This window comes from Opisthocomus hoazin, chromosome 2, assembly GCF_030867145.1.
Source record: "Opisthocomus hoazin isolate bOpiHoa1 chromosome 2, bOpiHoa1.hap1, whole genome shotgun sequence".
In the NCBI taxonomy this organism is placed as follows: domain Eukaryota; kingdom Metazoa; phylum Chordata; class Aves; order Opisthocomiformes; family Opisthocomidae; genus Opisthocomus; species Opisthocomus hoazin.
The window spans coordinates 40,926,447-40,953,127 of record NC_134415.1 but is presented as its reverse complement, the minus strand read 5'-3'; the positions used below and the strand labels follow the sequence as shown (position 1 = coordinate 40,953,127).

The following is a 26,681-nucleotide window of genomic DNA, read 5'->3' as shown; positions in this document are numbered from 1 at the left end:
AATGGCACCGCAGCGTTAGGGGAGGTGGTTCAGGACTTGCTGTCAACCTGTTTCTGAGCGTTCCAGTCTCTGAAGTGTGTTTTGATCTCAGAGGTGTGAGTGAGGAGGATCGCGGCTCAAATCTCATTAGCGGATAATAGGCCTTGTGTGCAGAAAGCTGCCTCACTGATATCTTGATCTTATTCCGCCACTTCTGATCAGCAGGGTTGAAAATTCATTCTGTTTTTCAAGTGTGAACGCAATGTCACTGCCCTGGTTTACAAGTGACGGTGGAAAGAGCCATGGTGTGCAGTGGCAAGCGGGGTTTTAGCATGTTTACAGGAGGAATTTTACAGATTTCCCAGTGTTGCTGCTAGAAAAGTTCATTTCTGAGGGATACAGAAAGTGCTGTCTACAGCTATGGGATCTGAAAGATAAATATGCCTCTAATAAGGCAGCAGATCTCCTTTAGCTGCAGAAAGGGTCGTTAGTTGAAAAAATTACTTCTTTCTCAGGTGCCCTGTTTTTTTCTTTGTGAATTTGGGTGTATAATACCTTTCTGCCACCTGGCACACTGCTAAGTGGTCCCTAAATCAGTAATGGTCCTCAAATCTGAGAGCTTGCAGGGTGATGACATCACTACTGGCAACAGATGAAGAATGAAGTAATGCAACGCTATACTGTGCTGCCTCAAATTAAATATTTCCACCTTCAAAAGAATAGCCCTACTTTCCAATTTTTAGAGAAGCCTTCAAGACGCTGTTGTGCCGCGGGCAGGGACATACTTGCGGTGTGCTCAAACAGCATGAGGCGTGCAAGGATCTCTAGACCGTACCTTAGCACACGTGTCCCCAGCTTCACGCAGGAGGGGAACCTGCACGGCCATGGGGTTGCATCACATCATGTACGTGTGCATGATTTTCTGGCCCTGCAAGCTTCCTGGTCCTCCATGTTTGAGAAAGTCACGCTGCTGGAAGATGAATATCAATAAGTGGCGTTAGGTCCAGGTGGGTTTTCCTTGAATTTGCAGGGTTGTAATGAAAGTGGACTCTGCAGACGCTGGGATCAGCAGGGTGGTTCTGATTGCAAGGAATTCCTGTCAGCAGCTCTCTGGAAGTTTTTTTTTAAAAAAAAAAAAACTTTAAAACTTCTTTGAAAACAAAAAAGGACCCCAAAAAAAGGAAAAGGGGGGAGGAGGGGAAAGCCTGATTTTTCCTTTGTAAGGGCTGAGCAGGTTCAGCAGTGGCAAGGGTGTGACAGGCAGAATACAGCAAAGATGCGCTAAGGGTTTCTCTCAGCCTGCTTCCCTGCAGCGAGCCTAGCACGGACTTCTTGGAGCAGAAGCATTAGGGTAAAGCTAAAGCACTGGGAGGCGGGGGAAGACTTTGATTTATGTGCTAGTAGGGTCTGTTCAATCTTTGGTCTGCCTTATTCTCGTATTTTCTGTCTGCATTGCTTATTTTTGTTTCCCTGGGTACTTCTCCCCAGAATTCTTAGCTCATTTGTGTTTAATCTTCCCGATTTGTCTACAGCCTGGGTTGCTCTAATCTCTGCAGGTCACTGTGCAGTTTGCATGTTTGTTACTCCTTGGCTGTTTGCTGCGATCAGCACATTTGATCGTGGTTGAATTTATATCAAAGAAACACCTGACAAAGAAGCAGGCCTGATAATAGGCTCTAGTTTCTTCTCAGCAATCCAAACAGGTAGAGGCGGACGAGGGAACGCTGGCGGGATCACAAGGGAGTTCATGCTCTACTTTCAACGTGGCATGCTTTGCTCTCCTGCCTGACAGAGCACTGCAGACCCCGCTGCTGCTGTACATTCCCCAAAAATAGAGCCACCACTGGAAAAGAGGAAAACAAGACAGAGGTAGGCCTCGCTCTTCTCCTGCAAAACAAACCAACACCTGGAGAGGTGGGAGGAAAAGGCTCTCCTGCAGTTGCCGTTGTAGCTGCAGAAATGCAGCTCGCAAATTACAGGTGCCCTTTCCCTGCAAGGAGAGTTGGCTCCAATGCCAGGGTCGAGAGAGATGCTACAGTCACTGTGTGGTTGTTTCCCGCTTCTTCAGAGTCGGTCAGAGAAGAGGCTGGTAAATTCAAGACTGCCTTCTCTAGCAAAACACTTCAACTTAAGTGTCTATATAGGGATTCTTCATTTGCTTTTGTCTGTATAATTGATGCTGCCCAGACCATTTTCCCTGTGTAGAGTTTACTATTAGGAGCGGATTTTATATCATAATGGTACATAGTTACATATGGTTATACACGCACCATGATGGACACAGAGGTGTGTGTGACATCTGGCGCAGCTGGGATCACGCCGTGCGGTACTGGATGCTGTTTGGGTCGGTGTCAGGGTCCAGTACGGAGGCGTCTCACGAGTGCACTGCTCAGGGTTTTGCAGCACACGGGAGATCTTCATCTTCAGCGCTGCAGTGGTGTTTGGGGTGCTTACAGAAGCTCAGGCCTTTGTCCCCTGCTGAAAGGAGAACCAGTGGCACCATGTCACGTCTCCTGTAGGTTTCATCTGCTGGTGTTCAGCAGCTGCTACAGTCAGGGCCTGCCGTCCTCCAGGAAAGGAGCCTCTAGGCCCTGATGGGGCCTGGGGGGTTGTGTGTGCTCGCCCTGGTCTGGGAGATCTCTGACGAGGGGAAAGCTTAGCTTCTAAAATGCTGTGGGCGGAGATTTGGAGCAGGGGGATGTCTTTATTCCTTCAGGACAGCACACAGCAGCAGCTTCAGGATAGGAGGTGTGAAACGAGGAGCAAGTGCAAGCCTGTCTGGAGGGGCTGAGATGTGCATGCTGGGAGCTCCTCGCAGCTTGTCTCTCCTCCTGGGACATGGCCAAGGACCGCAGAGGTGCTGGTGTGCAGGAACCCCAACTCTCTGTTCCCTGCTGCACGGAACCAAGCCTTTTTATTCTGTCATTTAACCCAGGCTAGCAAACCGCTGTGTGAAACCTGGGTGTTCTGCGGGGGGCTGTAAACTGGAGGAGGGAAGGGGCATGAGATGAGGTAGCTGGAGGTATCTGGTGCTTCCACTCTTGAGTGCGCAGGGATAAAGGCAACGTCCCCCATGGAGGGATTTCCAGCTCCTTTCGTTCGGAGCAGGATCGGAGACAGCTGGTTTCTCCCTGGTGTGAGCGCTGCTTCCCGGGAGGGCTGAGGACGGATGAGCAGGCCAGCCCTTTGCACCTCGTCTGATGGACCAGAGGTGCCGTGCTGCCCCGTTGCTTGCCTCCAGCCCCGCTGTGCTCCTGCTATGCTGACAGCCAGCCGTTCAGGACTGAAGGTGCTGTTTAAAAAAAACCCCAAAAAATAATAAATCAAACCTGCCTGTGGTGTTATGTAGGGACTCTGTATTCAGATGAACTCATGATAAATGGACGTACCGGCTCATTAAATACTGCTTTGGAGTTTGCCCTTGGGAAGGGTACGGTTTCACAGCGTAGTTGCGATTTGAGATGGTCCAAGTTCTGCTCTGCTTTTTTCTTTCCAAGGATTTCCCTGGGTTCAAAGCCGTGTTCGGTTGTGAGCTGTTAAAACAATTTCCTGCAAACTGTCGCTGCCTATCCTTGTGTGTTTATGAAATACGAAAACTACTTTTATTTTGTTTTCTACTGTTTTAAAACCAGGCTTGGGTGTGACATTTGGAATATCTGCTCTTTGCTTTCTACCGTTTCTGCTGAGGAGTGTGGTGGGATGTCTGGAAGCTGTGAATTACAAAGGCAGGCTGTGCTAAAGCCCAGCTTAATTTAAAAATAAAACGGCTAGAAAAACGCATCGCCTCGCTCCCACCTCTTCCCTGGCACGTGAAGCAGTCGTTTTCTGAATGAAAACGTGGCTAAATCTGGATAAATCCCATCTATTTCTCTGGGCCCCCGTGAAGGGCCAGCCTGCATCCCCAGTCGAGGCATCAGAGCCATCGAGCGGTCTGCATTAAACTCCCGGCAAAAGGCAAAAGACAGGAGGGAGGTGAGGCCATCCCGCTTTCTGGAAGCTCACGTGGATGGATGCCTTTTCTTCCTCTGTATCCCAGGGATTTAACTCCTCGCTGCCCTGGGTCTCTGCGTACGCCTGCTGCATGGGTGGGTGCAACTGCAGAGCGCGAATAAGCAGAGACTTCACGTGAAACAAATGGGGAAATGAAATGACAATCTCACTGTGGCGTGGCCCTTAAAGCCTGGAATTGCATTAGTCTGAGTGGAAAATCAGAAACCTGCATCCCGAGATTAAAATAACACCGCCTTTATGAGAGCAGCGAGAATGCCTGCTAATTGTTGGTTTACAGGAGAAAAGCAGAAACACACTGAAAAATGGGCTCACAATAGCAGTTGCTGTATCATAATCTCCTGGTTCCTTTCTTGCCCTGCTAATAAGAAGTAAGACTAATTTAATTTTTACAACGTCCCAAATCTGTGGCTATACGATTCAGAGACTTAATAAGATTCTCCTGCCGAGCCAAGAAAAGCTTAGTGGTTTTTAGCTTGCTTTCTTCTTCTGGGTTTCAGTTTCGGGACATTCGTGCAGTGGCTGAGACTTTTTTTTAAAGCCTGTATTTCATCAGGATTATTAATGTCTCTGTTTCAGCTGTTGTAAGTGTAAATTGGTTGGGTTGGAGCTGGGTAAAATCATGAGCAAAACAGGCAGATTTTGGCAAAATGAGAACATTTTATGAGTTGTTTTGATTTGCCAAACTTTTTTTCTGGAGAGAAGAGAAAAAAACTACTTTGTTTCAGCATTTTCCCAGTGAAAGGCTTTGAGATTTTTCTCTTTGAAGCAGCTTTTCATTTTGAATGATCTTCAGCTCTAGCTTTTGTAAAGGGCTGAAGAGTCAAAGCGAAACGTTTGTTTCAGTCGACCCCAAATGAATTTTTTTTGCTTTTACACTTTTTTTCAGGATTGCCAGCGAACCGAAAAATCAGTTATTCACCCAGCTTTATATACCATATACTGATAGAAACTTCAGAGCACCCCAGTGACTGTTTATGTAGTGCAGCTGCCGCTAAGCCCTCCATTTATACGTTGGTAAATTATTATGCTTCTCAGGGTTGTGTGAGATAGTAAACCGTCAGCGAGCGCCTGGTTTTTCTCCCTTGGGTTAAGAGGGAGGCAGTGTTTCACAAAATACATTTCTGACTTTATTCTTGTTGCGCGGCAGGCGTCAACTTTGCTGGCCCATGTAGAGTTGCAGGACCTGTTCTATGCAGAAGGCGCACGTTAACCTCGTCGGAGACCGGGCTGTGTTAGGAGAAGGCGTCGTGCTAGGAGCAGTTTTAAGGCAGCAGAGTTGAGCTTGGCTTCGGGGGTAGCTTACTTGAAAAGATGAGTGCAATAATCAAGAAAAGAGCAAATCCCCAGTTTCAGGGTTAACCACAGCCAAAACCCACAGTTAAAATGTGCTTTTCCTATGGTTAGTCTGGGTGATAGATGATGTATAACATGGAGCTATTTATTTATGACAGGTTCTTTGAATCCTTTTCAGCAGGGCACGTTTTCCCTGTATAAAGAGTTGCTTGCAGATGGCACAGAGCGTTCTGGGAGGGACAGATTGCCTCTTTTACTGAAGCTGGTAGAAAAAAGTTTAGATAAATTCCTGCACAACAGACACTGTAACCAGAAATTGTCGCTCCTGCTTGCCTGGTACGGAATGCAGGTCTGCTGGACAGAAAGGAGTTGGGCTGGATAAATTCGTTCCTGCCATTTGCCTTAAGTCTTAATTTAAGCTTAAATCTCGATGCCTCTCGGGTGAAGGCCTTTAGCATTCAGAACAGCACAAGAAAACAGGCTGGGTGTGTGAAGTGCTGCTGAGGCTGCGGTTTTTCCCTGGTGCCTCTGTCCCACCGAGAGCTTACTGGCCAGCCGGGGTGCATCTCAGCGCCCAGCCGTAACGCACGAAGCCGGGTTCGCTTGGGTGCGGGCGCTGGGCAGGCTGGAGCCACCATGCCTGCTCTGAACCTGGAGAGCAAGGCCGGGAGGACACCAGCTAGGCTGGGATTAACTGGAGAAGGGTATTGTTTTTTCTTTTTTTTTTTTTCATCCCCGCCTCTGGAGAGCGCTGATGCTGGCTCAGGTCAAGGCGTGAAACTCAGTTAGTGGGAGCCAAGCAGATCCGCTGCCCCCCAGGAGCAGCCCGTGGGCTGTGAAAGGTCAGTTTTTCCTCCCACACCTCCCAAGGACACTTCACTTCAGCAAGTCCCGATCCCTTGAAGGCCCCTTTCCCTTCCCAGGCCTCGTTCTCTTTGTCCCCCGCGCCTCCATTCCCCGCGGGGACCAGTTTTCTGGGCTCCGGTGTGGTCTCCGGGTGCCAGCTCCTGCCCGGAGGGAGGAAGGCCGCGGCAGGAGCACAGGGCATGGGAGCGGAGGCAGGAAGAGGAGTTTCGGGCAGGAGGAGGGAGCAAGCTGGGGCTCGCCACCTTTCCGAGCTCATCCCCAGGGCCGCGTCGGAGAGCCGTCCCTCTGGCCCGGCACGTTTCTCTCCCTGTCTCCCCCGCTCCTTTGCCTGGGATTACCCAGTCCCGGGGTGTCTTTGCTTTCGGGTGTGGGACTTCAAACTGGTTGAACCAATTCGCAGCAGGTGATTCACTGGGGGTGCACTTCGGCCCTCGCTTTGTTCCCGCAGCGTCTGTCAGCAGCTTGCGGTTTTTGCGGACGTGCTAGCTGCCGTGCTGCATCGCTGCCGTCCCAGGAGCCCCTGCCACACGCCAACCCTGTCACGCAGCGGGGATGTGCAAATGTAATCATACTCCTTTCTGCAAGTAATTCTGGGTGTCCTGGTGATCCCTGACCCATTAAGTCGAGGCTTTTCAATAACCCAATTTGAGTGGCAGAGGTGATTAGGTGATTTTTTTTTTTTTTTTTGGTTGCATTAAGGTTATTCACTTAGATTGGACGAATGTAACCATCCAGAATTAGGTTTGTAGCAACAAGCAGTGAGACTGGCGAGGCCACGCGGTGTTTGGGGAGCAGTCTGCAGCGCTGGAGGGATGGAGGTGGTGTTCTGAACTCTGCTTAGAGCTGCGTCCGCTCTGCATTTGAGGCTGTTGCCAAGTGGTGGTGGTGGGGTCATCTAAACAGGGCTGGCCTCGCTGCCAGCGTCGCTTCTGCCAGAGCTGCTGCCTGCGTCCGAGATGTCGAAAGGAGCAAACGGCAAGGTCAGGTCTTCCCTGGCTCCACTGCCCTGTTGCTTTCCTAAACCCTTTTCCTTTGCAAGGTGGGAGCAACCTGGCTCCCAGAGCAGAAAAATCCAGTTTTCCCTCCCTGGCTAAGGCAGCTGTGAGTCAGCGTGCTCGCAGGGTTCGTCAGCAGGAGGAACTGGTCTGGGGAACTGTGGTGATGCTGTTGGAGCACTGCCAGCTTGGGTCTGTGCTGATGGAGTGAGTACCCTGGGCTTTGCTTTCTCCCCGTTGGACAGCGTTGGAAGGCGGGAGACAGAGCAGCTGCTGCTTGCGGAGGCCACTAGGACCCACAGGTAACCCTCGAAGGCTTTTTGAGATCCTGGAGTTGGGCTGCTCCTGTCCTGACCTCCAAGCTCCTCAGATGAAAGCTCCACAGCTGGGATCAAGTTTTGCTGCTGAAGCTGGATTCTCTCTGGGCGGCACTGGCCAGCCCCTGTGTGGTTTTTGGGTGTCGCTGCTGCCTCCATTTGTACGTTTCCTCCTGAAGGGTATGATCTGGGCCCAGACCCCGCTCTTGCTTTCATCCAGTGAAAGCTGAGGTCGGGCAGCTCAGCTCGCCAGACCTGCACCAAAGCCTGGTGTAGCTTCAAGCTGTGTCCTCGCAGCTGGATTCACAGAGGTCCATGCCTGTAGCCTGGAAGGAAGTTATGATGTTCTGGTGGTCTGCTGCTTTAGAAATGGAGATGCATACAGGACGTGGTCCTGTTTTGAGGATAGGTGCTTGTCAGCCCTGAAATTAGAAGCATTAACTTGTCTGTCTTCGCTAGCTGGGGCAGCTGCCAGTGGCTGGAGCGACCCTTGCTCCCACTCAGGGCGGCGGCAGCAGCTTCTTCACGTTTGCCAGAGGCGAGAGGTGTGAAAGCAGAGGGCTGTGCTTAAAAGTGGCTGCCTCGAAATGCGCAGCCCCCCGCGTTCGTGTTCTGAGCCGGCTGCCCGGCCTTGCTCGAAAATACTGCTGTCTGCTGGAACTGTCGGGCTCGAAGCCCCCCTCAGCCACAGCCCCTGGGTTCCTGGCTCCAAATGCTGAAGTGCCCCTCCGGATTTTTGCCAGTGGAGTCTCCTGCTTTCCCCTCCCCTTAATTTAAGGCTGTATTAGGCAGACCTGCTTCACCAAGCTCTCCCACCACAGAGGGCAGGGGAAGAGGCGCAGACCACTCAGTGGGACAGCGCGGAAGGATTTAGGGGGAGACTTTTGATTGAAGTAAGGTGCCACCTTGGCTGCAGCGATATTCACCCCTGGCAGGCCTGAGGCAGGAAAAAGGCAGTGGTAGGCAATGACGTTGGAGTGGAGGGAAGGGAGTTCTGTCCCTCGGTGCCTCCCACCCCGGCGTAGACCCCGCCGGCAGGCAGGAGCAGGCAGCAGGAGCCAGCTGACCACATTGGCTCTGCGGAGGGGTTGCGAGCAATGCAGTAAACTCCATCTGGAGCAGCCCGAATCATCCCTTCCCCGTGCGAGCTGTAAGGCAGCGTGCAGGGAAAGCAAGACTGATGTTACCCTGCCCAAGTATTGTCTGCCAGCGAACTTCCAGAGTTCCGTGGCTTTTTTTTTTTTTTTTCTTCTCTTCCTCTCTCTAATAAATGCAGAGCTTGGCACGAGCACAAACTCCTTGTCATCCCCGCTCGCACCAGGAAGGGAGACGTGAAGGCAGCAAGCAATGAAGGCTGTAGGCCAAACTGCACCAGGGAGAGAAAGCAAGGGGAGGAACAGGGGGGAGGGGGAGGAAGCCCAATGAATAGGGGGGAAAAGGAGAGGACATGGGAGAGGAAACCGTTGGGGGAAGAGTAGCATGAGGTGGGTAAGGCAGGGCCAGAAGAATGGAAGGAAATGCTTGCAGAAACGGGCAATCTGATACCTGTTCCTTCTGTGCCCTGTGATGTGCCTTCCCCTGGCAGATGCTCTAGATCTGGAGATGTTTGGGGAGGAATCGGCTGGCTTTTGTGGGGCCGTGTCAGCTGGAAATGGGAGAGGGAAGGAGGACTAGAAAGAAACCTCCCTCCCCACACCCTCGGAGCATCGGTCCCAGAGGCTGAGGCGTGGAAGTCGGTAGGTGCGCCCAGCCCGCGGCCACACGCAGGGCTCCCGCGGCCGCAGCACACGAGGCCTTACAGCTCCTTCCCCCTCCCTGGCCATCTCATTCTTCGGAGGAGGGGGGGGGGGGGGGGGGGGGAGGAAAAACCCATGATCTTGCTGGCCTGCTGCCAGTTGCTAAGGCAGTGTCTTCAAAAGGGAGAGGAGCTGTGGAAGGAGGGAGCTGCCTGGAGAGGAGGCAGATGATGCACGCAGGGAGCGGGCGGAGAGAGGAGCCCGCAGCCACCAGTGATGGAGGCCAGAGGGGACCGCAGGCTCAGCGGGAGCGGAGGTGAAGGAGCCCAGAGGAAAGGGGTAGGGGGAGGGCAGGGAGAAACAGCTCCTTCCACAGCTCCGCCACAGAGCCAGCGTCCCTATGGACCCGTCTCAGCTCATCAGTTAGCTGTGGTTCAGAGCAGCTCTACAAAGCATTGCCTGTGGCTGGGGGGGGGGGCTGTTCCCCAATGGCTTCTCCCCTCTGTGGTTTCACTCTGGTGAGTAAGAGGTGCGTGTGGTCCAGGGAAGCTGTTCTGCTGCGTGGGTTAGAGGCAGGAGCATTATCCCTCCTGGGAGAGGGCATTGGGAGTGTAGTGGGACAAGGGTGCCTTTTCCTGACCCGTCCTTGCCTCGGCGCTGCGTTTGAGAGTGTTTCTGCATGCATGGCACGTACTGGAGCAAGGTTTGTGGAAGCTGGTGCCTGCCTGGCCGCGATACCCCGCTCTTCCAATTCTCTGGGCCCAGAGGGGAGCTGGGTGGCTGCTGTCAGCTGTGGAGTTGCTGCGTTAGCTTGTGGTGATGCCGAGCAGCAGCAGGGCTGAATGCAGAGCTGGGCCAGCTCCAGGCCACCACCGCTCATGGTCTCAACGCCTGCGAGGAGCTGCTGCTTGGCACAGTGGTGGCTCTTCTGCCAGGTAACCGAACTCCTGGGGCACGTTGGCAGATGCATCTCGGAGAGGGAGGGGCTGCCCTTCCGTCCTGAGGCCACCCCAGGCTCCCGTCACCCCCAAGAGACAAGGTAAGCGCTGTTCTCCTCCGGTGCGGTGTCACTGTGAGATGCCTCAAACCTGGACCTCGTCTGCCGCAGGTCAGTGCTGGTGCTGAGCTTTCCCCTGCTCCCCGTGCAGGCGAGCTCCGAGCAGGGGCCGGCCACGCAGGGTCGCCTGGCAGCTGCCGGGGAGCCCTCCCGCCGAGGGCAGGCGCTGGAGGGAGCTGCGGCTCCCCGCACGGGTACCCCGTTTTAGAATCCCAGAGCAATGCTTTGCTCTTGCTGAGCCGGAAAGCTGAAAGGTCTGGGTTGGGTGGCAAGCCACCGGCTTAGGGAAGGGGTGAGTCGGGCTCTGCGTGTAGCCTTGGTGTTTTGGGCTGGAGGCATCTCTTAACGAACGAGTCACGGGTGAGAAAATGAGCTCTGAAATGGAAGGCGGCAACAAAAGCAGAGCAGCTTTGGGAACGCAGCAGCGGCACCTCCACGTGTCCCGCACCAGGTCGATGCGTACTGACGGCTGGAAGCGTCTGCACGGGAGCCGGCAGCGCGTCGGTTCAGGGCGAGCACTGCTGTACCCCCGGCAGGGAGCGGAGCCGCCGCAGAAGCGTCCGCACCGTGCTCTCGGGTGCGTTTCACCCCTCCGCGCGTGGTGCTTGCTGAGCAGACAGAAACTCAATCCCCGGGCTGGCTTCAGTTCTCCCACTTCTCCTTTCTTTGTGCTTGCCGTGTCCCCGCAGCCATTTGTCCCCGAGCGGCAGCTGGTGCGCAGGGCCCGGTGCCCCGCTGCTGGCTGCCGCGCCGGTAACACGAGCCAGCTCGCTGCAGCTGGGATGCTATGTGCGGCATGTCGGGACGCGGAAAACTTGCCGCTTTTCCGTCTGGTTTTCGGTTTGCTGTTCAATCCAAAATGGAGCAGTCGTGTTTCTGCGGGCGTGGGCGGCCGGGCGAAGCGTGTGCCGGAGGGGGTTGGGGGGGGTGGGGGGTGACTCATCTGCTGCGCCCCGCAGCAGCCGGGGCCAGCCCAAACCCGCTGCTCCCCGGTTGCCACAAAAGGCTTGAGCCAGGGGCAGGGGCGAGCTCTCCCTCCCGGCTGGCCCTGAAAGCAAACACCGGTCACCTGAGGGGGGGGAGAGGGCACTGAGCAACGAAGCGGTGGATTAAGGTATGAGATGTTTCCTGCTGGGATTTAATGCCCTGAAGGACAGCGCATTATATGTATTAAAACGGGACAGATTCTGCTCTTGGCTAGCCTAGAGCACCCAGCCCAGCTCGGAGCAGAGCATCCCCTGGCTCTCGTAGTCCAACAATGGCCACAGAAGGACGCGGCCGCCAAGGGCACCTCCCTGTGCCAGGGAGAAGCCCTCACGCCAGGAACGGGCCTCGCCCAAGGCGACGTCGCTCTCGTCCCGTGAGGTGGAGCGGGGTGAGACCCAGCTGTCCCTCACTTGGCCCCCGCCACCTCCCGCGGGCGAGACCCTCGCCTGCTGCTGGCCGGTGGGGTCTCTCTCCCCCTGAACCGTCCTCTTTTGCGGAGGGAAAGAACGAAGCCAGAGCTTATTTTTAATTGTTTATTGTATAATATAAAACTACAAAAGTAAGACTGCTCATTTCCATGTACATTTGTCCAATTGGTTTTTTGATTACAGCCCATACCTACATGTGAATACAGTAATCTGGTTTCAGATGTATATGTCTGTAATATTGCATAGAAAAGGCACAGCTCTAAGGTCTGTGGGAGGGGAAGGGGAAATACAGCCTTTTTTCTTTTTTTTTAATTTTTTTTTTGACAATAACAAGCCCTGTTCAAACAACCATGCACTGAACATGTCACACTATTTACACCTTTTCCAGAATCTTGGCCTTTACAGGCGCTAGTATGGATTACGCTCAGAAATAGATGGGAGTCGAGGTTGGGATTTTATATTATTTGTGTTTTTAAAGAGGTTCCAGAACTTGCATTAGGCTTATTTTCAGAAAAAGTGCTTAAAAAAGATTTTTTTCAATTTCTTTAAAAATGTTCAGTCTCGTTAATCAATAGAAGCACTGAAAGCAACTTGCACAGAAGCAGGATCATGAAACCTGATGGGGGGAGGGGGCAAAAGAAACCCTGCAACCAGAACAAGAAGTTCGCAATAAGCCGGAGTGAATGAAACCGTTTGTCAGACAGGACCCATTACGATTTACTCGATTTAATGGTGATGAAAGTGTAAACTTTGGATTCAAAACATTGGTTTTATTGAGGAAAACCCAAATTACCTTTCCCAAGGTCCAAATTCATTCTTACAGCGATTGCTTCAGAGGGTGCCTTTACTGTCTTGCTGTGCTGGCTGGAAGGTGCCAGACTGGTGCATTTATACGCGACACTGCTCAACGACCTTCTCCTGAAGAGGGACGTTCCCCTTCCCTGGCATGGAGGGCTGTGGGGTCCCATCGGGCTCTGGAGGGGACCTGGGGTGGCCAAGGACTGGCCAGTCGGACGCACAGAGCGACGCGGGTAGCCTGGACTCCAGCAAGCAAACCCCGTGCCGCACGGGCAAAGCGCGGTTGGGACTTCTCGTCTGGCCTCACCTTCTGGCAATGAGGTGGTGTCGGCTCGGTTGTGGCTTCTGGGGCTGGAGGTAACACCCTGCAACCTTATTCAGCCGTCCAGCCCCAGGGACTTCAGCTGGGCTTCCCGTGTGTGGTTGTAGAGAGGGAAAAAAAAAAAAAAAAAAAAAATCACCTTTTTCAAACATTTCCCAGGCCAGCAGGATGGAGGTGATTGCGTTTGCTCCTGGCTCCGGCTGCAGATTCCAGCAGAGGGCTGGGGGAGGCCCGTCTCGAGAAGCTGACGAGGTAGGAGCCTGACTAGGACTGATTCTGAACATAAAACTGTCCCTCATCCACACCTTTTTTTTTTTTTTTTTTTGCATATTTCAAACAACCAGACCCATATTAGACAAAGAGGGCGGGGGGGGAGGTCATGTGAACCATGCATATCCTGACTGGAACTCAATTCATTTTGCTCTGAATCTGGCTCCCATACCCTTTTTCATACAGATTTACATTCCTACAAGAGAATACATTCCTACCATACATTCTGTACATGTTACAATCCAGATGTTGTTAGCTTCACAATAAAATAAATATATTTACAGAAAGAAAAAAAAAGAATAAATAATTTATGAAAAACAAAAACAAAAAATCACTTCAAATCCAAAGCTCTTTTATTCTGCTCCCATCTTGTCACTTCATTGCACATTAATGTCAATCTCCATCCCTGGTGCAGGTCCTGGAGACGTTCCACGCGTGGCTGCTGGTAGGACCGCAGCAAAGGCCATGCTGGAGACCGCATGGGGAGAAGGCCGCAGCGGAGCCCTTCGCTCCCCAGCCTCGACGCCCTCTCGCCTAGTCCCATACCGAGTCAGGTGTGCTTATGGCCTCTGGGTCTCTGCAGGGACTCTGCCCCAGCACCAAGGGTACACAGACATTGTCCTCCCAGAGCCAAAGGGGACTTAGAGCTCGTCTCCTGTTCTGTGGATACACAAGCTTCGGCTAACCCCACTGCCCAGCCACAGCTCTCCAAAAATGGCAGCGACGTGAACTTTTGCCTAGCATATGGTATTTGTTTAAATGCAGAATACAAAAAAAAAAAAGGGGGGGGCAGCTCCAGCATACCGTAAATCTGTTTTTGACCACGGTAAGGCAAGTGCTTACCAAGTTACTGTGCGAAACTGTCGGTGCTACGGCGTGCCTGCATGTTTGTGCAGACAGAGGCACAACCCTCGCGTGGCTTCATCTTTCCCAGTTATTCCAGTTACAAGAGGTGCAGAATCTGGCAGGGCTGTTTTGTGTTCCCTACGGGGGCCGAGGACCGTGGCTGAGCACGGTCCGGTTGCTGCCGGGTGGGCGATGGAGCCGTGCCCCCTCCTTCCCCCCCCCTTCACTCCCCATGGTCCCTAAAGCTACGCTTGGTCAACGGTTTTCTGTTTGAAGCAAGAACTTCACCTTTCTGTTGTTGTTGTTTTAGGCCGTGTAAGGAAACAACTGCAACTCCATCAGCATCCCGCTGCTTCACTGAGTTCGGCTTGGAAAAAAAGAAGGAAGCAAACCCAGGCCCTCAGCCAGCCCACCCTCTCCCCCAGCCCTGCATCTCCCCCTGGCAGATGAATGAGGAGCCAGAAGCACGTTCTGTAATTGTACGTGACGCGTTTCATTTCGATTAGGAGTTCCTTCATTGCAAAACGTATCTGCTTTTACACTGTGTCTGTGTGCATATCTATTACATCTATCTATCTATATACTAATAAATATATATGGCCTGGTTTAAAGTGCCAATTTATAAAAAGCCGCCTCCTTAAAAGGCAGACAAGACCCAATTTCATCCATGACAAGAAGGGAGCAGAACTGACTGAATATTGCCAAATGACGTAAAACATAATTTAAAATTTCTTAAATAAATAAAAAAGTTATTCCTAAAGAAGCCATAGGCATGTCAACAATATAGGTTGTAACCGGCGCTCAACAGCTAAAGTACCATTGAAAAACTAAAATGCCATAGCAACTTCAGCAATAGGCAGGATACATTGCAAACGTGTTGGGTTTTTTTTGTTTTTCTTTTTTAAATTAAATGTACACCACAATGAACTTTAAAAAATCGCTGTTGGTGCAGTAATGAGAAGACTTCTGGGGTGTCACGGGGAACGGGACCATGCATAGAAAGCTGTGTCTGTATATTCGTTGCAAAATGGGTCTATAAAGTGTAAAGCAGGTAACACAGTTGATACAAGAACCCAACCCTATACGAGATGCCGAGTGATGTAACGCGACTGGCTCCAGTTTCAACAGCAATGGATATTAAAGCAAGTCCATCCAGTGCAGGTAAGAGATGAGCTTCACTGCAGTAATACTGAAGTTGCCTTTTTCAGCACTTAGCACAGTGAGGTGGGGAGAGGGAAGGAGAAATGCTCCAAGAAAGGGCGAGTGGATGCTGCCAACGCCAGTCTTCTGCCCGCTCCGCACGTGCGCCCGTCGGCCAGGAGGGCTGCCGCCAGAGGTTGGCTCGCGGGGAGCAACGGCCCCGTTCCCCCTCAAAACCACTCCCTGGAGCTTCGGGTGAGGAAGTGCTGATCTGCCGCCGTCCCGCGGGACGGACGCCCCGGCACAGGGACGCGGGAGGGCCGGGGGGCACTAGCCCGGGGCCGGGAGGCTGCAGCCGCGGTGGTGCCCAGGACGTCTTAGGGTGAAGTTCCACAACTGTTTCCTGCCAACTGCTTCACATACGTGTTGGAAAAGGACATGGCTCTGAGTTTCAGGAATCACAGTAGTGCGCAGTGGGTACAGCAGGGAGCAAACACTTGTGAAACTCCTACAGAAGCAGCTCCCAGCCCTTTCTTAAAGCACTTTTTTGTTTGCATTCAGAGAAACCAACTGCAGGCTTATTTGATCCAATTTTCTCTTTGCACCATACACATATAAAACATTACAACTCTGTATAAAAGTACAAGTGGTTCTTGTACATCTGAATTATGCAGGAACTATGTGAGCAAATCCTATCAAAATAGCTATTTTTTTGTGTGTATAAACAGCATTTGTTTTTAGAAAAAACAATATCATAAACTGCAGAATCTGTACAAAAATATAAAATAAATTTGGGCAGCAGTTTCTAAACAGCCATGTAAATGCAACACTTAAAGAGGAGCAGGTTAATGCCTCCAAAAGGCTGAATTGCTAAGTCAACCTATACAGGGCTAAAATGGTATTGAGATTATCTAAATAATAAAATTTTTTACCTCTTGCAATAAAACTTATAGAAAAAATAGACAAATATGCACATGCAATTTACAGCTTTCCCCAACATAATCCTTGTGCTTAGCTTTTACAATTTTTTTTCTTTTTTTTTTTCCCTCTTTTTTTTGTAATAACATAACATTGTCTACAATACATATTCTTTCCTATACCAGGATATTCGGTCTTCCTTGAGGAACCACTTTAAAAAAAATACATTAGAAGTGGTCATACATGGATGAAGGCACTCCAACTCTGCTTGAAGCAAAAACTAGTGTGATCCTTTTCTTTTCAAAAAAGGCAAGCAAGGACGCATGCACAGTGCTGTGAATCGGGGGTGGGAGGGACTATGGAAATACTACCAAGTGTATATACTAGTACTTAAAATTGAAAAAAAAAAAACCCAAAAAAACAACAAAAAAAAGTTGCTGTATTTCTAGATTTTTAAGACCCAACAAGCACCTCCATGATGTGATCCAGTTCTGTGAGGTCCATTTTGAAAGGCTGATTTGGAGTTACTGGTTGACTGCTGTACGGAGCGAGAGTTTTTAGGAGCTCATCTGCCGAGACAGGGGCCATTTTTGAGGCAGCCCCCGTAGCAGACGTGCAGGGGTCAAAATCATACATGGACGTATCAATGTCAGCAAACAGAATATCATCCAGGGTCAAGTCTGTGAGGAAACCTGTGGAAGTCGTTATCTCAAAGTTGCCAGGCAGCGAGTCCATGAGTTTCGATTCGGCCGTTCTGCTCTCCGGGAGGCCCTCGGGCTTCTGAATGCTGGACTCGCTGGGGTGGTCTTTTGAGTCGTCGGCTGCTGTTTCGGCTGCTACTGCCTCTGCAGAGGTAGGTGCTGGACAAAGCTCCTCGATTTCGTCCAAGGCTGAGGAGAAGCTGTCCTTTACTGGTTGGAGAGCAGGAGGTGGTGGTTTCGTTGGACCGTCGTGCTGGACAGTCGGGGAAGTGCAAAAAGTGTCGTCCTCGAGCAAAGAGGCTGGGGTGAGGCAGGACTCCAGGGGCGTAGTGCTTACGAAGTCGGTGGGGAGCAGGGGCGGGGAGGCAAGATGGCTGAACGCCGGCTGCGCCTCGCGGAAGTTGTCGCCGAGGGGGTCGGCGGGCTGCGAAGCGGCCACGAACACGGGCCTCAAGCTGCCCTCTTGCTTGAGTTCTTCCTGGATCCGCCTCAACATGTTGTTAATTAAAACTGTCTTTTGCAAGCTCGGCTCGGTTAATGGCCTGTGGTTATAAAGTTTCATAAGGGAAATGTTGAAGATAGTCTGACGCTGTAAGGTGTAAGACACCTTAGAGGGACCGTCAGTAGGAGACACCACTTTGCCTTCCAACCCATCTTCATGCTCGTCAAACTTCCGCTTTCCTCCTTTCCCCAACATATATCTGAAAGGAAAGCGCAGAGGCCGATGAAGCCAGCACAGCTCGGAGCCCGTTCTTCCCACCCGAATCGCCACCCCCAGCCCACGCTCTCCCTCGCACGCGTGGTGTGGACGGACTGGCCGCTCCGTCCCCTCCGCGCTTACCCCAACAGTCACAAGCGGAAATCTGCCCGCACAAGTGACTGGCGCTTGGCCCACAGCAGCGTGATGAGGAGGCAGCAGCCACCTTAGCACAGTGCTCTGGTCCATCGTATCTAAGCACAGCCATGCTGGTAAATTCCAAGCAGGAATCCAAACAGCAGCTATAAAACTCAAGCCCTTGAGCGCCTGGCAGCAAATTTCCCAATTTTGCACGTTAAGCCTATGGTCCCCAAATACCTGTACCCGGGTGCACAAGCTACAGATACGACACGAACGTTCCTTAAAATTTCCTGCTTGATGCAGTACTATGCCTGGGAATACAAATGTAACACGCCGAGGTTCTAACAGTGACTTTCCCTTTTTATTCAAAAGTGCGTTCATGGGGAGAAGGGGACCCAGGCTCCAGCAATCGTACGCCGAGAGAAACCTTGCCGGTGAAGCGGGGAGATTCAGCCCTTTGGCACCGCGGGATATACACACATCTGACCCCGTGGGTTTATTTAACCGATCACGTAAGGACTGAACTACCAGGGCGGGAAATGCAGTTATTACACTCAGAACTAAAGCACACACAGATGAAGATGACGATCCATCAGGTCACTTGGTCTGATCCCCAAGACCGTTCTCTGCACTACGCTCTGCTGCTGCAGCCCAGGCCTTCAATCCTGACAGTGCCTGGGTCCCAGTCTGAGGACAGGGCCATTTGCCTGGGAAAGCCCCAAAGGAGTCTGGTGTCTCCCAGAGTGTGAGCACCCCCAGTCCAGGATCCGGGCCGCGGAGCACCCCCTGTCCCACACTCTGGGAGCACGGGCCCTGCCCGCCCCTTGCACTGGGGGGATGCGCTGTGTGCCCCCCCACGCACAAAGCAATGGCAGGTCTGACGGAGGGCTGGGGTCGGCTGCGCTCTCACCCCCTGCTCTCCTGAGTACGGGGAGCCCTTTCACACAGAGGTGTTTGAAATCCTTCCCGCAGCTCCCGCCTGGCTAAGGCGACGCTTTCAGACTTTCAGGAGCTTGCTAGCCACAGACAGAACAGCTTTTACTGCAGAGCAAGGATGCGTTGCTCCAGATGCAGCATTTATCTTCGCTTCTCCCCCATCAAAGCATGTGCCTCACTCAGGGCTGCATCCCTGTCAGGTTTCGTCTCGGAATAAAAGACTGCCGTAGGGCTTTCTGAAGAACAAAAATCGGCATATACACACGTGCTTTTCTCCTGGTCAGATGGCAGATTTTGAAGAAGGAAACAAAGGGAGTTTTACCAAACTTGCCCTGCATCATAAATCATTTCTGAGCTCAGCGTAAGTAGGGCAGTTCAGTCCCCGGTGCTGTCTCTTCCAGGATGTTTCGGAGCACCTGAAAACGCTCCTCTGCACAGCCCAGTCCCAGCCTCATTTTGTCCCCCATTATTTTTGTGACATGAAGATCCCCCCCAAATGCAAAGGAAAGAAGGAACTGCTATGCTGTGATCAAGGCAGGACCTGACGTTACGCCTCTGAACAGGGAGGGTTTTCAGGTCAGCAACCCTCTGCCCCACACCACCACCCATCTTCGGTGAGGAGCCATGGTTCGGTTTCTTGAGATACCTGCCATTACGTGGGTGAAGCAGCACGGTCCCTGTGACAGGCACTCCTTTCAGTGCTTGGGAGATGGCAGGTTCCCCGACTCTCTCCCTCACCACCTGCATGAACCAAGTGTTTTATAACGTTTAAATCTAAACTAGAAGGAGCAGAGGCTGTTTACTATTCTTCACTTGCCTGTCCCATGGGCTGCATCAAACCAGCTGAGGAGAAGTCCTGTGGAGATGGCGGTGGGATCGCAGGTGTTACAGAGCAGCACCCCGCGCCCGGCCCGCTTCCAGTCTTAGGGCAAGCGTTTGGCTTTGCTCTCTCTTTTTCCCAGGCAGAGTGGTGAGGTACTGGAGCACTAGCCCAGTTGCCCTTTCAGTAGGATCACAGACAGCCCCCTGTTCACCCTTCATCCATTTAAGAAATGCTAACAAAATAGCATAAAGATTTCTGCCTAATTTTTTTTTAAAAAAAAGCAGATGATGTTTTCCAGCCCCAGCTACCCAGAGAAAAGTTGCAACAGGCTTATAAATAGATTTTTAACCCCAAATCTGACTCCTCTCGTAAGAGCTTTATTATGCAGCTATCACCTAGCTATCGTCTAGGAGACAAAACTTGCCTTCCTTATTTGAGTACCATTCCCAGTTTCCCCAGCGGGATCCACGCCTGTGAAATCACTGCACCAGGCAGGTCTAACACCAATCTGATCGTTACGCGCTGGTCCCGCAGTAGCTAAAGACTTGCAAACTTCCCCGAGAACGGCTGACAAACATTTCAAAGCACAGAGCCCTTGCAAAGTGGGAGAGGGGGCAAAAGAAGTCGGGGTTTCAAAGCAAAAAGAAAAGAGCTTCAGAAAGCATTTGCTGGACGTTAAATCCAAAATCAGATTGGGTGAAGTGAGCCTCTTCTGGTTAAAAATAAGTCCCAAATCCAGATCATTTTCTAGCATATTATGCAATTAGAAAAGAAAGGCGGGGGGGAGGGAGCAAGCTGAGCAGAGCTGAGGAACTGGTAGGCTGCCATCCAAGCTCCTTGGCCGGCTACCAGCGATCCCCGCGCCTGGAATCTCGGGTGAAAAAAAACCTCTGAAATTCAGCACTACTGCCGAAGTCTGGTTTTTCTCTGCTCCCTAGTGTCACTTCCATGGACTACTCCAGACCTGTGCACGTGGGCTTGGGGTGTGAGGAGGGGCTTTGCTGTTACCAATGTTCACGAGCTACATGCTTCCTTCCACTTTGGACAGACAGGGCAAGAAAAGGAGGACCAGGCTAGCAAAAATCGAAAGCCCTGCCCAAGCCCAGCACGTTTTCAAAGCAGCAGTGGCTTAGGAGGAGAGAGAGCAGCTTTCTGTCCCTTCCTACTATCTCCTCCCCCCCGAAAAAAGGCAGGCTCTATCCTAAAGACATACCAAAGGAGAGTTTTGAAGTTTGTCAGGCTCTGGGAGGAATGTATAAAAATATTCACTGCACAAAGCAAACCTTTTTCTCCGCAATACAGAAAACAAGACCATTCGGGTGGCCACGCTCCGTTCCCTGCGCTTGATTATTAATTATCATTGTCAGGGGACGGCAGCAGGCATTTCGAATTAACCCAGTTGAGCCCATTTGCATCCAAGATCGAGGTGCTGGTAGGTAAAACATTTTTTAAGCTGATTGGCAAGACCTATGGGATCATCATTTAGTAAACACAACAATAACCTCACTACGTCATTTTCCAGGAAGCTTAGAAATGATTCAAGGTTTCCTGTATGTATGACTGTCAGGCTTTCACATCTCACTTGATCTTCACGCAGCTTGGTTCAGAGCTTGTCCTTTCAAAAGATGAAATAGATCAGGCAACTCCCTATTTCACCTACTAGCTTCTCCGCGCAGGTTTCAGTTTCCTTTTCCCCAGAAACGCTCTCTGAACTGGGTTTAACCATAAAGCAGCAAAGCAGGATGCCAGCCTAAGCGAGGGGGTTTTATTTCCCCAAGTAGCGGGGCTCGCATAAGCACGGCTAGACTCTCAGCTTTATAGAGTTCTATTTTATCCCCTTCTCTTCTGCCATGCAAACGGGAATTGTAAAAACATTTGCCTCCAGTTTCCATAAATCACTTCCTTCATGCTAAGCAAAGCAAGGAGACGGTATCTTTTTAGACCAACTGATAGAGCTGGTACAAACAGACATGCTTACAGGATTGCAAGCCTTTCTCTGGATCTCCATGAAGGAATTTTATGGGTTCTGACCACCACAGCTTAAGACAACGGTGCCTGTTTGTTATTTACAGTTCAAACCATCTCTTCCCTCCTTCAACCGACAGCTTCATGTCTACATTAGAGAAGGATTTTTTACGTCTTGAGATACCACACAACATTAAAAAGAAAAGAGGCAAGCTGTACAATGCCAACACTTGATCTAGTTCAGTTCTGCTCTTCTCAAAAACTTTGCTCCTAGCCTTTCCAGCCAAAGCTCCTGCTGGGAAAATGGAAACACCAAACTTACAGATTGGGCTGGCCAAAAATCAGTACAAAATGAGATACACCCGCACCCTCCCGAGCATAAGAACACAGAGTTGGCCTACCAAGTCATGACTGTAACGGGGACAGCCAGACAACATCAACCCACCAAAAAACGCATGACTGGACAGGCAGTGACAAGGGGTCACGTCCACAGAGGGTCTTTCGCGCATCTATTTTGGCTGAGCAGCAATCCCAGCCAGAAGTATGTCTGCTGTGTTTCCTCCGTCTGCCAGCAAATGTCATTTTGGGGCCAAGCATTAAGAGTTGAGATGGGATGTCGCTTTGTTGTTGTTTGTCGTTTTAATAAAGGATGTTGCAGGGTTTTGGTATGCAAGTTAATTTTCAGTGTTACTTAGGTATGTGGAACCAGAAAGCTGAAGAAAGGCAATGGAAAAACAGTATTTATCCAGGGACTGGGGCAGGGGACCTTACTTGGAGATCTTCCCCAATATCATCCACCAGTTGGCTCCAGCTCTGGAAGACCCAGACCCAAAAGCTGAACCATTGTAGCCGAGAAAGATTCAACTTGCTTTTTTGCCCATTTAGGGCGATTGCACGCGCCTCAGAGACAGAGAAGCCCTAGCATTGTTTGGGAGTTGGCTTTTCTTAATTGAAAAACAAAAGTAATATGTATTTTTTTCATTTGCATGTCATTTAGCTCCCTTTTATTGGCTCTGCATGCTCTTCAGACACAGCTGGAAGAAAATGCAGTTGGGGTTCAGCAGAAGAGATAATCAGCCTGGAGCGGGTGGTTCTCCGGAGTCAGCCTTCATCGATTAAACACAGAAAAGCTTGTGCAATGCCTGGCTATGTCTCCAAGCCCACTTAGCGACGAATCCTTCGCTCTCCAGAGGACAGAGGTACATGCATATCGTGAGAGAGTATTGTATTTATCGATCGTACTTAGGACATTATACCTTGTCACTGCTGGACTATTTCTGAAGTCTTTAATAACTGGAAGTCTGGCATAGGGAAGCACTAGATACGTAAAAACAGAGGGGAAAAGTGATTTGGTTATCTCACCAATAATAAAAATACCATTTAATGTTAATTCTCAAAGGCTTTTAACAGTTTAGTTTAAAATGTCTCTCAAGAGCGAGGGCTTTTCTTGGAAATCAGTTCTACAACCCACTAGTCCCTCCCCACTCATCAAGGCAGATGGGAAGGAAAAAAAAAAAAGAGGAACTGAACAGCACGAGGGACAGCAGAAACGGATTTTTAAGAAGTTACATTTCCACTCGCATATTTATGCCACCCTATCAGTCGGTCTAGAGGATGAACGGCTTAATACAGCGAGGTTTACTTTCAGAACAAACATCACGTTGCTCAAAAAGATAAGAGCAGCAAACCCCAGAGTCCACAGGCAACCATTCCTCTCCACACAGCTGAAAGCTGAAGGAGAGGTGTGAGCAGCAGGGGCTTGTGCAAAAAGTGGAGTTTAAAGTAGGAATGGTTACCTCCTGAAATCTTGGGTAACTAAAAAACACAGGAGGAAAAAAAAAGAGAGAAAGAAAAAGGCAACTTGGGGAAATTAAAATAGAACTCTACTTCACACACACACACGTGTGCAGAAAAATAACATAAAAGCCCCCGAAACCGCAAAGAGAGTACTGAATTCGCACATTTCCTTCCCAAATCAAAGTTTCCCAAACCTCAGGTGTAAATCAACCTCACCGGGGCTTCCCGGAGACTCTATCCAGTAAGTTACGCAAGCACTTTCTGTGTCACTTCTGGCACATAAAATATGATTTTCCTCTCCTCCATCCCTCACTCCTCATCCTTGAGGGCTGCATTGGCTGTCTCCTGGCCCAACGGTAGTCAATGAGTGTTTTGTTACTGACTTCAGCAGGATCAGGATTTGGCATAGATAGCTGCAGGACCAAAATAAAAAGGCCTTTTGTGCCAACTGGGTTCCACTGGTAAGACGAGGGCTAGATCCTGTGAGCTAGCAGAGGCAGGCTGGGCTGCCGCAGGGCATTTCAGTGCTGCTGGATCCAGCCTGAGGGACTACCTGAACTTGTAACCAGCCCCCACCACTTCAAAGCATCTGCCCCCTACAGCTAGGGAGGCAAACAGGTAAACCTCTCTCTCCCTGTCCCTGCTTCCACATCGCCAAGGCCACAGCAGAGAGAGGGAGAGCAGCCACGTCCTGGGAAGACCCCCTCAGGACAGGGCCGTGGGCTCACCCAGTACAGAACGATGCTCCTTGGACTGGAGGATCCCGGCAAAGAGAGTGAACCTGCCCCGGCAGCTGGGAGCCGACCCTCCCTCCGAGAGCACAGGCACCCTCCTCCTATTCAATGCTGGAAAGGCAGGGAAAACAGTCAAGGGGAACGCCAGTATAAATCTGGCACCCTCTCCCAGCCTCGCTAAAAACAAGGAACAAAGCTGAACAGCCCAGGTGTCAAAGTCTAACTCCAGGACTGGAGCAAATAAGCAACATTAAAGATTTCATCCGTTGACATCGAGGTCTTTAAATCCTGGCATGAAAGTATCCCTGGGAGCTAGTACAGCATGTGCCACGCAGTAACGCACGGCTACGTTCAATATGCTGCAGCTGGCTCCCAATTTGTACACTGACGGGTTCTGTGCAGTTTTTTGTTGGTTTGGTTTTGTTTAGGTTTTTTTCCAAGGCTGCTTCTCAGGATCTGATGCAGGTATTACTTGTCCCAGTGTAATGAGCCCGTGGTGCCTGGCTAGAGAGGACTCCTGACAACCACTGCCCGTTAAGAACTGGGTCTCATGTCACACGTCAGTTAGAAAACAAAACCCCCAACCCTAGACAAGAGGTACAGGGAACAGAGCTGTGCTGGGGTTTCTGTCCTTTCCAGACCCAGTGCTCAGACATTCTGTATTTACAATGTTTGTTTTCCCCGACACTTACATTTTACATTAATTCTGGCTGCCCTTTTTTTTTTTTTTTTTTTAACTGAGTGAGGTCTAATAAGCACTTACAAAACTCTCCTTTTGAGCTATATCAAAAAATTGGCCTCCTGGGTAGCTCTGTGCTTCCAGAGAGTACAGGGAATTGTTTTTATGTTTGCAAGCCTTCACTGCAAGGCTGTCTGTGCCAGCAGTAACTGCAAGGGGCAGGTATTTCTCAAAGATTTCTTACACGGACCTAACTCTTCCCGCCTCCTGTGGTGGATGGGTGACCCCTGGCTCTTCCAGAAGCAGCAGAAGCAAGCAAAGCTGCTCGGCACCCCACTCCTGCATTTAGCAAGAACGGCAGTTATCCTCTCCCTGCAGAAACACAGACTTAGCCCCCAGCTTTAGGCACCCACAAGTGACGATCGGGGAGAGCATTTAGCAAGCAGAGGGACAGGGGTCTTTCCTAGTCTCAAGTTAAAATCGAAATAAGAAGGGAAACCATAGCGGGTGACTTTCGGAGGCTAATCGAAGCAGGAATTAGCTAGGGACCGCACAAGGAAGCCTCCCCGCAAACAGGAGACAAGACATCAGAGGAAGCTCAGGCTCTCATCTGAGGAGCATCTGAAGTCATGCAGCTCTCATGGGGCTTGACTTGGGTACTCAGAGCCTGGAGTCCCCAGGTCCCCGAAGGAGCATCCATGTTAATCAGAAAGTAAGGTGAAGCCTTCCCTAGCAAATAAGCAACGCAATTATAAAGCCAGTCAATAGTGTAACGCCAGCCAACGTGTTCCAGCGATATTTTGAAACTGTAATCTGATCCTACTGTTTCCATCCTCGTGCCTTGCCTGCTCTCCCTTGTTGCATACTGTACTATTTGAGGCCCAGAGGGCAAAGCAAGCTCTTGCTGTTTGTTAATGATCAGAAACTGCATTTCAAGCGAGAGCTCTACATGTGCCGCCCACACTACTTTCTTGATAGTTTCTGAAACTTGCAACCCGCTGAAGCCCTGCTAGAAGGCTCTCTGAAAAACAAAAGCGAGCAAAACAACCAAAAACACTACTACAAACTCCACTTCTGCCTTCAGTTTCCAGCTCCTTTTTACCACACTAAAAAAAAGACAAAGCCGCAGTCTAAGGCAATCTCCGACTCTGCAGTGTGTTAAGTCTTGCAGGAAGCATATGCTTCTATTAAATTGGAAACAGTTTCTAATGCTGTCAGTTTGCTAAATGTAACCTGTTCCCTCCGAAGAAGTGGAGCAGTTTTAATGTTTTTGACTAACTGCACACCCCAAACAGAGCATGTCTGATAAAGCTGGAACGGGCTCCAATAAATATAGCTTAGAATAAATTACTGCCTCATTAAGTAATTGTTTGGAAAAAGGAGAGCAGGTTTTCTAGATTATAGCTGTGTTATTAAGGGTGTTTATAATATTAGGAATTCTATCAGGGTAGCAGAACATAGTGCAAGTTTAAATCAGACAAGCACTTGTTAGCTTGTTAAACCATTAAAGATTACCCTGGCAGAATCAGAAGGTGAACAAGACCGCACAGGTTCTGTGCGTGGAACGCTAGCTGGGCGTATTTCAAACCGGCTGCGAGGCTGAAGTCAAGAGCAAAAGCTCTGAGCAACTCTGACAACTTTTCTTCAGTACAAAGCAAGAAGATAGAGACAGCTTTGTAACACACCAAGGCTACAAAATATTTATTCAAAATAAGTGTTACTCACATACAGGAAGGCAGTTGCCTTTACTGGAAAAAAGAATAGGTTTGGATTGCCCAGCAGAAGTAATTTCTACCTCAAAGGTCTCGTACAGCCAAAATGTCAATTCTCAGACGTTCTGCTTCAGACAGGACTTCCCATCAGCACCCCTACAACAGCGCCCGGCAGATGCAAACAAGTCCCCAGCCTGCCCTTTTTTGGTCTTGTCCTTAACTGGAAGTTTCATGAAACAAGCTTTCTGCGATGGCTAATGCCACCTCAGCCCCTCACCGGCCTGCTGCAGATGCAGCCCCGCTGACCACCAACCCCAGCAGCACCTGCTTTGAGCCAGACCGGGGCAGAGGATTCCCCCCCTCTCACTACTGGGAGCTGTTTAGTTAGGGTTAGTCACTGGGGGAGGAGAGATTTTCAGCACGATGGCAAAGCTGCCCGCTCCTCGGGTCATCTCTGCGCCGAATCCTCTTTACATCCCTCCCCAGGATGGCTGCAAGTGCCATCTACTCACAACAGCGTCTGTGCCACCAC

At 50.5% G+C, this 26,681-nt stretch overlaps 1 protein-coding gene and 1 long non-coding RNA gene across 5 annotated transcripts in view; one reads left to right on the top strand and one right to left on the bottom strand.

Moving 5' to 3' along the window:
• Positions 1–10,152: 10,152 nt before the first annotated feature.
• On the top strand, positions 10,153–14,305 carry LOC142360500 (uncharacterized). The gene is made up of 4 exons (XR_012763103.1): positions 10,153–10,237; positions 12,950–13,042; positions 13,476–13,614; positions 14,217–14,305. It is a non-coding gene; the product is annotated as an uncharacterized LOC142360500 (long non-coding RNA).
• SERTAD2 (SERTA domain containing 2) overlaps positions 11,762–26,681 on the bottom strand; it is an 85,256-nt gene continuing 70,336 nt past the window's right edge. For all 4 annotated transcript variants that reach the window (XM_075413325.1, XM_075413327.1, XM_075413324.1 and 1 more), the window contains exon 2: positions 11,762–17,366. In XM_075413325.1, the coding sequence (XP_075269440.1) occupies positions 16,418–17,362 (945 nt within the window). In that variant the 5' untranslated portion in view covers positions 17,363–17,366 and the 3' untranslated portion in view covers positions 11,762–16,417. The remainder of the gene's footprint in view (positions 17,367–26,681) is intronic.